General features: G+C 37.9%; 2 protein-coding genes and 1 long non-coding RNA gene across 9 annotated transcripts in view; 2 read left to right on the forward strand and 1 right to left on the reverse strand.

Moving 5' to 3' along the window:
* LOC131937329 (DNA topoisomerase 3-beta-1) overlaps positions 1-5065 on the forward strand; it is a 32104-nt gene extending 27039 nt beyond the window's left edge. For all 7 annotated transcript variants that reach the window (XM_059294634.1, XM_059294630.1, XM_059294633.1 and 4 more), the window contains 2 exons: positions 3869-3971; positions 4230-5065. In XM_059294634.1, coding sequence (XP_059150617.1) covers positions 3869-3971; positions 4230-4454 — 328 coding nt within the window. In that variant the 3' untranslated portion in view covers positions 4455-5065. The remainder of the gene's footprint in view (positions 1-3868; positions 3972-4229) is intronic.
* Positions 5066-5639: 574 nt separating this feature from the next.
* LOC131937331 (uncharacterized) lies at positions 5640-10455 on the forward strand. The gene is made up of 3 exons (XR_009386203.1): positions 5640-6144; positions 8811-8927; positions 9067-10455. It is a non-coding gene; the product is annotated as an uncharacterized LOC131937331 (long non-coding RNA).
* Positions 10456-11025: 570 nt separating this feature from the next.
* LOC131937330 (large ribosomal subunit protein uL11) lies at positions 11026-14255 on the reverse strand. Its single transcript, XM_059294638.1, has 5 exons — positions 14097-14255; positions 13118-13191; positions 11564-11744; positions 11359-11466; positions 11026-11148 (listed from the first exon to the last, which is right to left on the reverse strand). Exons 1-5 carry the CDS (start codon positions 14131-14133, stop codon positions 11051-11053), a joined length of 498 nt encoding a protein of 165 aa, XP_059150621.1. The 5' UTR covers positions 14134-14255; the 3' UTR covers positions 11026-11050.
* Positions 14256-15861: the final 1606 nt, after the last annotated feature.

Consider the following 15861-nt stretch of genomic DNA (forward strand, 5'->3'; position numbering starts at 1 on the left):
TCTCTCTAGTGGCTACATCACTCTCTAGTGGCTACATCACTCTCTCTAGTGGCTACATCACTCTCTCTAGTGGCTACATCACTCTCTCTCTAGTGGCTACATCACTCTCTCTAGTGGCTACATCACTCTCTCTCTAGTGGCTACATCACTCTCTAGTGGCTACATCACTCTCTGGTGCTACATCACTCTCTGGTGCTACATCACTCTCTCTAGTAGCTACATCACTCTCTAGTAGCTACATCACTCTCTCTAGTGGCTACATCACTCTCTCTAGTGGATACATCACTCTCTCTAGTGGCTACATCACTCTCTGGTGCTACATCACTCTCTCTCTAGTAGCTACATCACTCTCTCTAGTGGCTACATCTCTCTCTAGTGGCTACATCACTCTCTGGTGCTACATCACTCTCTCTCTAGTAGCTACATCACTCTCTCTAGTGGCTACATCACTCTCTAGTGGCTACATCACTCTCTCTAGTGGCTACATCACTCTCTCTAGTGGATACATCACTCTCTCTAGTGGCTACATCACTCTCTCTAGTGGATACATCACTCTCTCTCTAGTGGCTACATCACTCTCTCTCTCTAGTGGCTACATCACTCTCTCTCTAGTGGCTACATCTCTCTCTAGTGGCTACATCACTCTCTGGTGCTACATCACTCTCTAGTGGCTACATCACTCTCTCTCTCTCTAGTGGCTACATCACTCTCTCTAGTGGCTACATCACTCTCTCTAGTGGCTACATCACTCTCTCTCTAGTGGCTACATCACTCTCTCTAGTGGGTACATCACTCTCTCTAGTGGCTACATCACTCTCTAGTGGCTACATCACTCTCTCTAATGGCTACATCACTCTCTAGTGGCTACATCACTCTCTCTAGTGGCTACATCACTCTCTAGTGGCTACATCACTCTCTAGTGGCTACATCACTCTCTCTAGTGGCTACATCACTCTCTAGTGGCTACATCACTCTCTCTAGTGGCTACATCACTCTCTCTAGTGGCTACATCACTCTCTAGTGGCTACATCACTCTCTCTAGTGGCTACATCACTCTCTAGTGGCTACATCACTCTCTCTAGTGGCTACATCACTCTCTCTAGTGGCTACATCGCTATCTCTAGTGGCTACATCACTCTCTCTAGTGGCTACATCACTCTCTAGTGGCTACATCACTCTCTAGTGGCTACATCAGTCTCTCTCTAGTGGCTACATCAGTCTCTCTAGTGGCTACATCACTCTCTAGTGGCTACATCACTCTCTCTCTAGTGGCTACATCACTCTCTCTAGTGGGTACATCACTCTCTCTAGTGGCTACATCACTCTCTAGTGGCTACATCACTCTCTCTAATGGCTACATCACTCTCTAGTGGCTACATCACTCTCTCTAGTGGCTACATCACTCTCTAGTGGCTACATCACTCTCTAGTGGCTACATCACTCTCTCTAGTGGCTACATCACTCTCTAGTGGCTACATCACTCTCTCTAGTGGCTACATCACTCTCTCTAGTGGCTACATCACTCTCTAGTGGCTACATCACTCTCTCTAGTGGCTACATCACTCTCTAGTGGCTACATCACTCTCTCTAGTGGCTACATCACTCTCTCTAGTGGCTACATCACTATCTCTAGTGGCTACATCACTCTCTCTAGTGGCTACATCACTCTCTAGTGGCTACATCACTCTCTAGTGGCTACATCAGTCTCTCTCTAGTTGCTACATCAGTCTCTCTAGTGGCTACATCACTCTCTAGTGGCTACATCACTCTGTCTAGTGGCTACATCACTCTCTAGTGGCTACATCACTCTCTCTAGTTGCTACATCTCTCTCTCTAGTGGCTACATCACTCTCTAGTGGCTATATCACTCTCTAGTGGCTAAATCACTCTCTCTAGTGGCTACATCACTCTCTCTAGTGGCTACATCTCTCTCTCTAGTGGCTACATCAGTCTCTCTAGTGATTACATCAGTCTCTCTAGTGGCTACATCACTCTCTCTAGTGGCTACATCAGTCTCTCTAGTGGGTACATCACTCTCTCTCTATTGGCTACATCACTCTCTCTCTTGTGGCTACATCACTCTCTCTAGTGGCTACATCACTCTCCCTCTTGTGGCTACATCACTCTCTCTAGTGGCTACATCACTCTCTCTAGTGGCTACATCACTCTCTCTCTAGTAGCTACATCACTCTCTCTCTAGTAGCTACATCACTCTCTCTAGTGGCTACATCTCTCTCTAGTGGCTACATCACTCTCTGGTGCTACATCACTCTCTCTCTAGTAGCTACATCACTCTCTCTAGTGGCTACATCACTCTCTAGTGGCTACATCACTCTCTCTAGTGGCTACATCACTCTCTCTAGTGGCTACATCACTCTCTCTCTAGTGGCTACATCACTCTCTCTAGTGGCTACATCACTCTCTCTCTAGTGGCTACATCACTCTCTAGTGGCTACATCACTCTCTGGTGCTACATCACTCTCTGGTGCTACATCACTCTCTCTAGTAGCTACATCACTCTCTAGTAGCTACATCACTCTCTCTAGTGGCTACATCACTCTCTCTAGTGGATACATCACTCTCTCTAGTGGCTACATCACTCTCTGGTGCTACATCACTCTCTCTCTAGTAGCTACATCACTCTCTCTAGTGGCTACATCTCTCTCTAGTGGCTACATCACTCTCTGGTGCTACATCACTCTCTCTCTAGTAGCTACATCACTCTCTCTAGTGGCTACATCACTCTCTAGTGGCTACATCACTCTCTCTAGTGGCTACATCACTCTCTCTAGTGGATACATCACTCTCTCTAGTGGCTACATCACTCTCTCTAGTGGATACATCACTCTCTCTCTAGTGGCTACATCACTCTCTCTCTCTAGTGGCTACATCACTCTCTCTCTAGTGGCTACATCTCTCTCTAGTGGCTACATCACTCTCTGGTGCTACATCACTCTCTGGTGCTACATCACTCTCTCTAGTAGCTACATCACTCTCTAGTAGCTACATCACTCTCTCTAGTGGCTACATCACTCTCTAGTGGATACATCACTCTCTCTAGTGGCTACATCACTCTCTAGTGGCTACATCACTCTCTAGTGGCTACATCACTCTCTCTAGTGGCTACATCACTCTCTAGTGGCTACATCACTCTCTAGTGGCTACATCACTCTCTCTAGTGGATACATCACTCTCTCTAGTGGCTACATCACTCTCTAGTGGCTACATCACTCTCTAGTGGCTACATCACTCTCTCTATCGGATACATCACTCTCTCTAGTGGCTACATCACTCTCTCTAGTGGCTACATCACTCTCTCTAGTAGCTACATCACTCTCTAGTGGCTACATCACTCTCTAGTGGCTACATCACTCTCTAGTGGCTACATCACTCTCTAGTGGCTATATCACTCTCTCTCTAGTGGCTACATCACTCTCTCTAGTGGCTACATCACTCTCTAGTGGCTACATCACTCTCTAGTGGCTACATCACTCTCTAGTGGCTACATCACTATCTCTAGTGGCTACATCACTCTCTCTAGTGGCTACATCACTCTCTAGTGGCTACATCACTCTCTCTAGTGGCTACATCACTCTCTCTAGTGGCTACATCACTCTCTAGTGGCTACATCACTCTCTAGTGGCTACATCACTATCTCTAGTGGCTACATCACTCTCTCTAGTGGCTACATCACTCTCTCTAGTGGATACATCACTCTCTCTAGTGGCTACATCACTCTCTCTAGTGGCTACATCACTCTCTCTAGTGGCTACATCACTCTCTCTAGTGGCTACATCACTCTCTCTAGTGGCTACATCACTCTCTAGTGGCTACATTATTCTCACCAAAGTCCTATGACAACTTACAGGTGCAGTGTTGTTGTCCATTTTTTTGATGGAGCATCCAGAGTGAGCGTCAAAGAAGATTCGTGTGAAGAGTGCGGAGCTAATGTTGTGGAGGTAGCATTTAAGGTAACCAAGCTCTTCTTTTACACAAAGCTAACAGCAGACACAACCATATGACCATGAACTTACAGCAGACACAACCATACCATGAACTCACAGCAGACAACCATATGACCATCAACTAACAGCAGATGCAACCGTATGACCATAAACTTAGAAGACACAACCATATGACCATAAACTTAGAAGACACAACCATTATACCATATGACCATGAACAGAGCACACACAACCATACGACCATGTCTATTCCTTGCATACCAGGAGGGCAAGAGTCCATTTCCTGCAGCCAACACCGAGCATTCAGGCTGTGTATTCTGCGACTCTGTCTTTAAACCACTCATGGAAAAACACCATGCAGCAGTCATGAGAAGAAATGTCAGAGTCAGCCGAGGCGGGAGAGGACGAGGCAGGGGAGGACGAGGAAGGGGCAGAGGGCGTGGAAAGCCTAAAGATAAAATGGCACAACTTGCAGCATACTTTGTTTGAATGACATAACCTGCTGCATACAATTAGGTACTCCAAACTGTGGTTTCAGCACAATTTTTTTCCACCACAAAGTTGTCCCATAAAATTAAGCGTATGAATTTTTTTTTTGTTAAAAAAAAAGGGAAGAATACATATTTTTGTAGCTCAAAGAACTATTTTTAGAGCAAAAAAACCAACCCCTCTTTACCCCTACCCCATTCTGATGCTCCCGTGCCATATGACTTATGAATTCTAAACTTACACTTCGATTGAATGACATTTAGTCTCGTATAAAATGTTTATTATTTTAAGTAGTAAAAACGGCTAAAATATCAATTTTTCTACGAAAAATTTAATGGTCACCAAAATCCACAAGACTAAAAATACAAATTTTCTACTAGAATGGTTAGAAAGATAGTCCATTTTTCTAATCAATAGGACTTTCTGAAGCGCATAACTTTTTTTCTAATAGTCCAACAGATGTAAAATTGGTGTCCACAATCTTAGAATTATTACTATTAGTTACTATGCAGAAAAACCAAAGCCGTTATTGTGCGGCTGATTTTTGAAAAATCAGTTTGGAGTACCTAATGCAAAGAATATGTCAATAAATGCAATTAGCAATGTTTTCCAAAAAAGTGTTACATTTTCCATCATTTATTAAGAGCACAACTTTATTCATTGATATAATTCTAAAAGCAGGAATTTTTTTATACACAATTTCTTTTAAACAAGAATATCCACTGCCAGTTCTATTCCCAGAGCCGGCGTAAGGGGCCAAGGGCTAACCATTCGCGATGGGCCTGAATTTTCCATTTGTGTCTTAAAACATGTACAGTAAGGCTATTTTAATTCAACGAAATAGCGTAGGAATTAAGGTGTGTGCAGCCTAGAACTGAAAACAACGTTTAGAAGCGGAATATCAATGGCTATGTACCAAAGGTGCTCTTCATGATGCCCCTTTCTGGATCAACATTGTGCCATCATGTCAGTACCATTGGTAGAGGATTGTATATATAACAATTTGGATGAATTCGATAAATTAAAAATTCTGTCTGGAAATGGATGATTCCTTAAGATTACACAAAGCAAGCAAGCAAAGTTCCCTTTTCAAACTTGACAGTCTTTAGGGCAAGTGAAGTTCACTTGTTTATGAAGAGATAGTGTGGTCAGCACTATGCCCAGCCGCCTTTACTTTCCCTAAAAAGAGTTAGGTACCTATCAGTAGGTATTCTAAATGAGCCGAAAAATTTAAGCCGGTTTTAAAAAATTTTGGTCGCGTTGCGGCATCGCGCGGCGGTCCGACCCCATAACACATACGCAATTATAAACCACTGATTTAGAAAGAAGAATGGTAGCTCTGTAAGATGGTATAACTTTACCAGCTGTATAATATAATTAAATGCTAAAAATGTTCAATTTAAAATTTTAAAATGTTTTTTTTCCATGAAAAAATAATTTTACAGCCGCCAAAGTTGTATATTCCGAAAGGGCATCCAATTTGCCATAAAACTGTTACGATTTAATGAACACTCCATGTATGGGGTCGGACCGCAGTAAATGAAACCAATGTATACAAATCGCGACGACCCGCATCTAAATTTCGCCGGCTTGAGTCAAGATTTTGTTGAATTCCGGAACACCCGACCTCGGTTCAGAGCAAGATTTTGTGTTTATTCGTTGATTACAGTGGATTTAAAAGCACGTGCAGGTAAGTTGAATGCACATTATATTACTAGCTATATTCTATTTATTTATAATTAACTGCTGCTTTAATACATTTGAATATTAGTGTCCGCTTATCGGTAATTGCTCCACGCTTAAAAAAAAAATTTCCAAAAAATTATCTAGCCTTTTTTAACCCTTTCCCCGGCGACTGGGTGTAATCGACCCGAAGTCACTATATTTTTGCTCATATCTCGAGTCTCGTTTTATAAATTTTTCTGGGCCTCATTCCCATCTATAAGGTGGTTGGGATGAACACATTGGAGGTTGTAAATTTTAAAAATATGCGTAAAAATTTTTTTTATGAGGGTTTGAAATTTTTGTATACGGTCCCTGGCAACTGGGTGCTACACACCCGTACACAATTTTGAATGGAAAAAAATATTTATAACTTATAAACTGGCTTCTAACAATTTGTTTTTACTCATTGTGGGTTAAGTCATTGTGTTACATTTTCAAAGTTTAACTATAAATTAACAATCTGAAGGTATTTGAGTAACAAAAATATCAAACCGATTCAACTTTAGTAACAAAATAATAGAACATTAACATGTTTTAATAATTTGCACCTCAGAGAGCACAGTTGTTAGATAAAATTAAAATAACTGGGCATTTCCTTTTGCTGGCAGGGAACTTTAGTTTTTTTTTTAATAAAATATGGGCACCCTTTTAGTGGTGTTACATAAGTCACAGGTCCAAAATAGTTTAATTCCATACTTATCGGAATTGCTTGGCATGTATTGGATAAATCTACTCCCACCTCTAAAATCAACCACTTGCTAATTAGTAATGATCTCTCCAGAAACATAATACCTTTCTAAATTTGAATGGAATATCTACCATAATGGAAGCAAATATACCATGAGCCTGATGGATTGTTAGTGTTATTGTTGTGAAAGTGAATATGACCCAGAAGGTTGCTGAATTTCTGCCTTCAAAAACTTGCATAAGCAGAACTGAATTGACATACAACTAAATTGTTATTCTGCAGGGTGCCAGTGTCACCTCTTGCTTTCTCTCCATCCCTGCTAATGCAGTCAAATATTGGTTGTATTATTTTTTGTATTCATGCACAGAAGAAATATTTAGGGTCAGGCTGTTTATAAATTTCCTAGGATTAGCACTTCAGGCAGTGGTCTAGTGTACTGTTACTTTGTCTTTCCTGAAAATATTTATTTTTCTTCACTTTGCACCTGCCGTTTCATTTCATTATGAGTGCCAACTGTTGACACATTATTGATAGTTGAAATGCAGTATATTGGGTAGACCTCGTCATCAGAGCTGCTTGATACTGATGGCTGCCATTCTTCATCTTCTACATCTGATACTAATAGTTCAGACTCAAATCTTGTTAGTTATTTTCACCAGCTATACTAAAACTGGCAAATATATTCCTTTATCATTAGCACTTGAGTTTAGACAAAAGCGTTCAAGACTTGTTTCTGTTGTGTTCTCAATAACGTTTGTGACTATTTATAAACCTTACTCTCAGGGTCACAACCTGTAGAACACCCACCCCACTTCCAGTTTGATCAATTAATTGCCCAGTATTAACTTTCAAGCAGCATTACAAAGTTGTTTTGCCTTTTTGTCCTCATTCGTACTCCTAATGAGGTTTATGTCAAGTTACTCTAAAAGGCTCGAATGTCTCTATCTACATTCCAAAGCTCCCTAAAAGAGTACAAATCACTATATATGTCCTCTCACAGGCAATCTTACCCCTGCATTTCATTAACCTATTGTAACTCTAAACTACAGTTCTGTCTGTAACTGCAAGTCAGAGCTCCAGCAAAGAGTATAAATCACTACATGTGTCCACCCACAGGTTAACTCTTGCTTGAGAATCCCATCAACCTGAAGTATCATATTACAGCTCTCCCATTGACAATAACATGTCTTGTGTTCCCCTTGGCCTCTGTGCCCTGAATACCTTAACTGTGTCAGTATTGTTACCCACTCCACAATGAACAGAAAAGAATTTACTATAAGAAAGTCTTTGGGTGTGATCCACCCAGTTGCTGGGGACAGGGTACCAAATATGTTGCCGGGGAAAGGGTTAAAAGTCCGTTGTATTTAATTTATGGTCACTGAAATAAAAAAGGAATGCACAATTAAATCAAAAAGATGTTTAAAAGGATGATAGAATTTAATTTGGTTTAGTAAATTATGTTAGTTAATAACATCGGCCGATTAAACTATCCACATTTTGTCGATATTTCAAGCCGACTGTCCGCCATGTTTTTTTTTTACTTTCTCGTAGTGTTGGGTTCAACTATTATATTACCGCAGCGGTTAACAGCATACTTTCAATTTATTGTAGCATTGTTTTTTGTTGTCTTTCCTAGTTTATTAGTTAACTATTCTATATATGTGCAGTAGTTACATTAAATTTTAGAATATTACGATCTTTTACATTTTTAATCTCTAGATTTATTGTACAGACGACTTAAAATAAAATGTAGCCCCCCTTCCATAATAGTTTAGGCCAAAGTGGTTTCTAGATTTAGTCTAGATTCTAGATCTACTTAGATTAGTTAGATTCACCATTGCTTTCATGTTAATATTTAGTAGTAGAACTATCTATAGTGCTTACATTTAATATCTAAAAAGCATTGAGCAGCCTTACTTTTAATATTATTATTCTATTTACAGAGCAAGATATTAGCATAAAAGAAAGTGGAAACTGAAAGGCCTGCCAAAAAATATGTATTGTTTGTGTAAGCACCAACAGGACTCCTGAATACTTTTGAAGGAAACCATATGTCAAATGTTAGTATTGTATGCACTTTGCTTATTATTTATAATGATGTAATGTTACATGATTGATATCTAAGTTGGTATAAAGATATACAGGCCTGCTATATAAGTCAGTATATTTGAAATGCTAATTAATTGTTTTTATTCACAGACATTTTCTCTACTCTGGACCAATGGAAGGATCCCTTACTAGATTCCATAATTTGATGTGTGCTGCCAGTTCACAATCATTTATTACAATGCTACTCCAAACCTTGAAGAAGACAAACTCAACCAGGATATTGACTATTAATTACAATGCTACCCAACCTAATAGAGAACTTTCCCAATCAGGATATTGACCTGTCTTTTTGAACCTGCTCTAAGATTTCTGATAATTGTATAAGTTAGGACCTAGACATTTCCAGAAGTTGACTTTGATCAATAACTAACTAGAAGAAATAAATATACTAGTAACAAGTAAATTTATGCTAAACAAGTCATGATTAGGAACCAGAGTAACAAAACTAGATGAACATCACAACTCTATTAGTTATCTTACTTCGTCAGTTTTTAAAATGCATGGAATTTCTTATTATTATAGTATATAAGTAAAGTAATAGTATAGTTATTTAGTTTTTTTATAACAAATTAATGCTACCATGTATCCTACACAATTTATATTACTTTCTTAAAAGTAAGAACACTTTTTGCAAGATGTTAGGTAATGAAAATTCTTGATTTTGGGCGTTAAGGAAGGATGCCTTGTATTGTTTTGCAGAAGGATTATTTCATGTTTCTGTGTTTATTATATATTAAGAACATCATATGCTTTAAGTTGGTGTAAGATTTATTAAGATACCTTACTTAAATATTTTTAAATCATTTTTTGAAAAAGGATGAAATTTCAAATTTTTATAAACTGACCTTGCTGAATCTGGTCTCGCTAATTACTTTCTTTACTAATTCTTTACCTGCTTGTTTCATATTAACATGCTTTGAATTTCCTTTCTTAGAACATTTATATTATTAATGTGGCTTAATTAGTTGATTTTCTATGATTTTTTAAAAATGACTGTAAATTAACTTTTTGTCTCCCTTTTCGTACTTCGTTAAAATTGTGCTTTGGCTCATTTTTATGTGAATAAATTTTCTATTTATATCGGTCTGACTACCTTGAAAAAAATTGGGTTTGCTATTTGTATTACTGGCTGTGTGTGCAAGAAATTTGAGAGTTCTAACTTAGTTATTGTAGAAGTTAGTAGGGGTCTCAAATAGACCCTTTACTGCTCAAAAAGCGAACGCATTTTTTGAGTTTTAAAAAATTCATAACTTTTTTAAAAATGGACATACACCAATAAATTTGGTGTTTCTGTTCTGATGAAAACAGTCTCTATCAGGTGGAAGTGTTAAATTTTATTTAATTTCATTATAAAAATTTCATTTTGAATACCTACTATCAGTGTCAGAGTTGGGTGGACTCCGGGACGGTCTACTGACTTGAACCCGGATACAAACTAAAGAATTACGGGTTTGCACTTGCAGTCCAGCTCTCTACCGCTAGACCACTCCGTCCCACTTCTGCCCAAAAACAAACAAGTAAACACTGTTGAAAGCACCACTGCCCTAAAGTGGATCGCCTGGGCCCCCTACGCCGTGATTCTTCCAGTTCCAGACAATTTTTTCCGAGAGGGGGGGTGGGGGGAAAGGAGCATGTTTACAAAAATTTGGTCTAGTCTTATAATCGTAAGTACTATTCATAAATAAGATTAAGAATTATTATTTAGTGTGATTGTATATGAAACAGTTTGGAGTACTTATCTGAAAGTAACTTATGAAAAATTGCATTACTCAACAAACTATACTATAAATGAAATCATTAAGATACCTAACTCATATTGCAACAGGAAATTCAAAAGTTCACTTTTATCTTAACTTATGATTTGATAAGTCAGAACCATTATTTAAATAGAAATGTTTTCCTGCCTTTTTAACATGGCCAGTTATATATACATTTAAAATAGTGCAAAAGCACAATCAAACTGACAAGGTGTAATTCAATTTAAGCAGTTTCCAAATTTTCCCCATTCATCTCTTCTAGAACAAGTCTACTGAAAGATAAACAAAACAATTTTTTTTTAAAGAAAATCTCTCATTTATTCATCTGGAACTTCAACTTCTCCACTGTTGATCTTCTCAATCACTGAATGAGGTGGAAGCTTATCAATGGTACAGCCAATGGACTGTGCAGTTCCTGAAGGGAAAGCATAACATTTTAATATCAGTATTAAAATAAGAGGCACAAGTGGGGTATTGTTAGCACTAAAACAGCTGTATTTAGAATGGAACAGACTGAAAAAATATTTGAAACGAGATATAGAACAAGTTAATTTGCTGAGCCGTCTGCTGCCTATGACAAAACCAACTATCAGGTCATCTCAAGCTCTAAAGCAATAGCACTTACCTAACACTTCTTTTACAGTGCCAGAGAGTTCTTTAGCCATGCTGCGAGAACGCATTTGTTTAGCTATCTTGATTATATCATCCATTGTCAAGTTGCCATTATGCTTGACTGAAAAATGCAAGCAATAGAGAAGATCACACAGTAGTTAAAGATTAATCAGCTTATATTGTTTTTAAATTAATGCAAAATGCACTGAAATGTTTACCATGTTTAACCTTCTTTCTGTCCCTGGGAGGTTCTTTTAATGCACGAATGATTAGGGCTGCAGCACTAGGAACAACCTCTACTTTAGCTTGTCTGTTCTGTACTACAAGCTTTACTGTAATTTTGAGACCTTTCCAATCAGCGGTTCCCTTCTGAATGTCATCACCAACTTTCTTTGGAGACTGATGGTTAAAAAATTATTGTACCAGCTGAATAACCAGAATATGACAAACAATAGCAATTTCAACCCTTTACAGCACTATGTGCCCCGCTCTCAGCCAATTATAACTAGGCCTATAGTACAGCCTGGTGCACCAACATGTGCAGTAGAGGAAGTCTCGTTAGCTACCAGTTTTTTGAATGATACAGGCGGAATCGGGGAACTTTTGATTTACATTGCCATCTTGATATGCCATATCTTATTTAAACTGAACATTTTAATATAAGAGGTTAATACCTAAAAATTAGCGCCTAATGGATTAAACATGCTGCAGCCATCCCCATTTCACCTCTCGGGTTGCTTTAATAGCCATAGCTATAGTATTTGGCCGATGCTAGCGGGAATAAGATACGCATGCGCAATGGAGAGAAACTACTACTTGCCATCGCGACGATATTTTCGATGGTACTGCGCATGCGTGTGTTTACAACTGCAAAACCCTAACACCAACCCTAACCCTATCCCTACCCATAGGCCACTGCGCATGAACAGAGCTATCTTTTGCCGATTAATCAAAGACGTTAGGGAGAAAAATCTTCAGAGTAGTCACTTTGATAGTATTTACAGTGTCCCGCACATATGTAGAAGCTACTTATAGTTAACCTAATTATAAACAGCTTTGATTGGTTGGTTGTATTCGTCTCATCACGGACCTAGTGTTTTCATCCAGGGGAACCGGGATCACCGGCTGAAGTCATACCTCAACTTAAAACTATTCCAGAAGGAGAAAACAAAAGAATTTGACCTGGATTTCTTCTTCTTCATTCTTAATTATTAGTGTTGAAGGGGATCGAGATTTATCTGCCAGTGGGTTTGAACTGGAGACTGTTCGAATTTATCAACCATGAGCTTTTTGCAGACTCCACGCCTCCAACACAATTAAGCGTTACGTGTCAACTGGTTATGTGCCATTGACTCAGATTTCAGCCTTTGTCCAACCAAGAACAAACTACAAGGCAGCAGTTGTTTTATTTTGGAGTTGTCTCTCCTAGAAGAGTGGCTGTCCTCAGCTAACGAGCCTCATCTACCCGAGGGTTCGAACTCGAGACTTTGCAGTTTAGCAACCATGAGCTTTACCGACTCGACCTGCTGACCCGGATATATTTATCCAAACAATTATAAATTATACAAAGCAATAAACAGACGATCGCTTTGTGGCTTGACCATGCAGTGGAAATCTCTAGAATCGTAATGTTTTACTAACATTTTTGTGTTTTGGTTGTGTTGATACTAAAATGCGCTCACCTGGAGGTGAACATGAAGGCGAATAAAATACGCTAAAATGAATTATTGCCCAATTAGCCTAGGCCCTAGTAAAATAGCAAAGCAACTTACCAAGCCCAAAGGCCCAATCTTAGGAGCAAGTGAAGAAGTAGCTGGTACTTCACCTCCAACAGCTCTGCAGTAAACTAAAAAATAAATTGGAAATTGACTTAATTTTAGGCCTATAAAATTCAATTCTTAGATCTACCTAGGAGAGCAATTTCGGTAATCTATCGTTTTGGGTACGTAAAATCGCCCGCGGCTATTAATGTACGAAAACGTTACCTCAATGTCAAGGCTGTAATAGAAGTATATTGTGATATGCTTGTGTCAAATATTATAGATAAATGAATAATAAACCTAAATCAATGGCTAAATATGTCAATATAGGCCAGAAATTAACTTTAAACAGCAGTGTCTGCAAGCAAGATTTGCTATATAAACAGCGGCCATTTGTAAAATAGAGTGACTTCCGCTTGAATCTTGCGCTATAAGTCTATAAAAATAAAACTTTAACAAGATGGCTGCTATAGTAAATGAGCATGGTTGCATCTGTTGGAAACATCGCTGGTGTTCATCTATTACTGAAAAGTTTTAATTCAACTGTTTAAAAACAGGTACATAAATGAAACAAGGAAACATTTTTGTATTTTTCAAAACATAAATCCTCCTCAAAATGTTAAATAATTATTAAAATGTAAGGAGTCACCTGTTTTTCACATTACAAGTCGCGGGCGATTTTACGTACCCAAAACGATAGATTACCGCAATTTCTACTCTAGACATCGGTATGTGGATCCGCTGTCGTCTAAAAAAATGTTACTATTTAAATATAGATCTTTCTATATCACTAAAATTAAATACGTAGATCTATATACTATAGAATTATACAGAAAAAATCCAAAACTTCAGGTTCTTATCAATGTACCAATAAAATAACAATTGTTACCAATCCGCTATGATTGCACATGAAGTAGCCATTGCGGACTCTCCAAACTTTCGTGATAATTCAAGCAAGATGGTGCCCTAATAATAAATAATATGATTCTACCTATGAAAGTTGCGCCTGGATCAAATTTAGGAGGCATTCTGAGCCACTAAAACGACGGTTATGATGTTGGATGAGTCCTGATAGACACGACCAAATTACTGTTGCACCTAACCGTCTGGATAGGGACAAGGAAAAGGAAACACATTGAGTTACCGGAAATGAGGTGGTGTTACCGCTTTTCATATTGTTCGCACATTTCTTTTTACGTGTTTATAATTATTACTGAACGTCTTCTACAATTAATATCACTTAATAAAATGAATAGAAATATTGAATTAATAAGATTGAAGAATACTGAAGTGATTACTAATTTATATATGGTAATCTTAAAAAATTATTTACAAGACTAATTCAATGGTTTTTCAAAGTTTGACTGTAACATGATAACTGATAATAGTATCATAATAGGACTTGTCTCAGTCTTTCTAGCTTTCTCGTTAGTCAGGAGGGGTAGGTGTATACACTTCAGAACTAAATTGTCAGAAACATGATTCCAATTGATAAAACTAAATTCCCACCACTTTGTTTCTAGGCTTTGCTTTAAGATTTAAAAATACCAAGAGTACCTACCCAAAGGCAACAATCATATAATAAAATTTGTACTAAAAATATAATCAAATTAATATTTCTAATTAATAATATAACTTCATTTAGGATAACTTGTTATGCTTTATAAAACAAACTCAAAATTTAACGTAGGAGTAGAATATTTTTCTTTAAGCTAGCCTACATATTGTAGTCTTTTTCATTGTTTGTGATTTTAAATAACAATAAAAGCGCAAGTAACTTTTCTATTTATTTTTTAGCGCAATTTCCATTCTGGAGAATTGCGTTTATTAACTCGTCTTTTCTGGGAATGGATGGATGTGTGTCCGCAGCTTTAAGTCGTATCTCCTCCTCAAAGAAGCAATATCGAGGACTAGTTCCAAAAGCAATTATGTTAAGCAAGTTACGAGGATGAACATAGGCCATAAAAATTCCGGGTTTCTTTCATGGATTTCCCGGAAAAGCCAAAAAACCTAGGAAAAATGCAGTTTTTGGCCCATATCTCGGCAACCAGACCACTTAGCGACTTGAAACATGTACCAATCGATTCCTGCCATAATTTAGAACAATATTGCCGAAGAAAGTTTTCAAAAATATCCTTTCGTTCGGTCACAAAAAAAATTTTGAATTAATTAAAATTTGGACCGAATTAGTAGGCATTTTATGCAACCACACCACACGCGTCATCACGTTCAATAGCTGCGCCATCACGTTCAATGGCTGCGACGTCAATGGGCGCGCAATGGTTTTTAGTCATGTTACTCTATTGTAAATAAAACATGTAAAATACTGAAAAAAAATTTAATAAAAAACGTTTTAATAACTAACCATTGGTTTTACTAACCCTGCTCTTGATTTACGCTACGACAGATCTATTTTTAGATAACACAAGGAAATTGCGCTAAATTTGTCACTAGACTTTTTTTAATTACTTGTTTACCGATTTAATAAAAATATTCAAATTGGTTTGAAAAATACTAGCTGGCAAGTGTGAGAACACAGCCGAGAGAACTAGAAGTTGGTGACCTACTTAAAGTAAAGTTACCTTTTCAAACCTGACGATCTATAGGGTAAGTGAAATAGAGTTCACTTGTTTCTGTGACCTTGGCATGTGACCTACTTACAAGTCCTATAAGTCTACCCACTTAAATTGTAAAATGTAAATAATTTGTTACATAGTTTTATATGATATTTTATAATTGGTAGGGGCTAATAGAGG

The sequence above is a fragment of the Physella acuta genome, unplaced genomic scaffold, assembly GCF_028476545.2.
Source record: "Physella acuta isolate Inbredline_101_S28 unplaced genomic scaffold, ASM2847654v3 ptg000208l, whole genome shotgun sequence".
In the NCBI taxonomy this organism is placed as follows: Eukaryota; Metazoa; Mollusca; class Gastropoda; family Physidae; genus Physella; species Physella acuta.

Excerpts from the sequence above, each read along its gene's own strand:
- LOC131937330 (XM_059294638.1), bottom strand. The coding sequence starts at position 14,133 with ATGCCTCCTAAATTTGATCCAGGCGCAACTTTCATAG. Across the intron at positions 13,192-14,096 it reads TCCAGGCGCAACTTTCATAG|TTTACTGCAGAGCTGTTGGA; the intron begins GTAGAATCATAT and ends TTTATTTTTTAG. Across the intron at positions 11,467-11,563 it reads CAGAAAGAAGGTTAAACATG|TCAAGCATAATGGCAACTTG; the intron begins GTAAACATTTCA and ends TGCATTTTTCAG.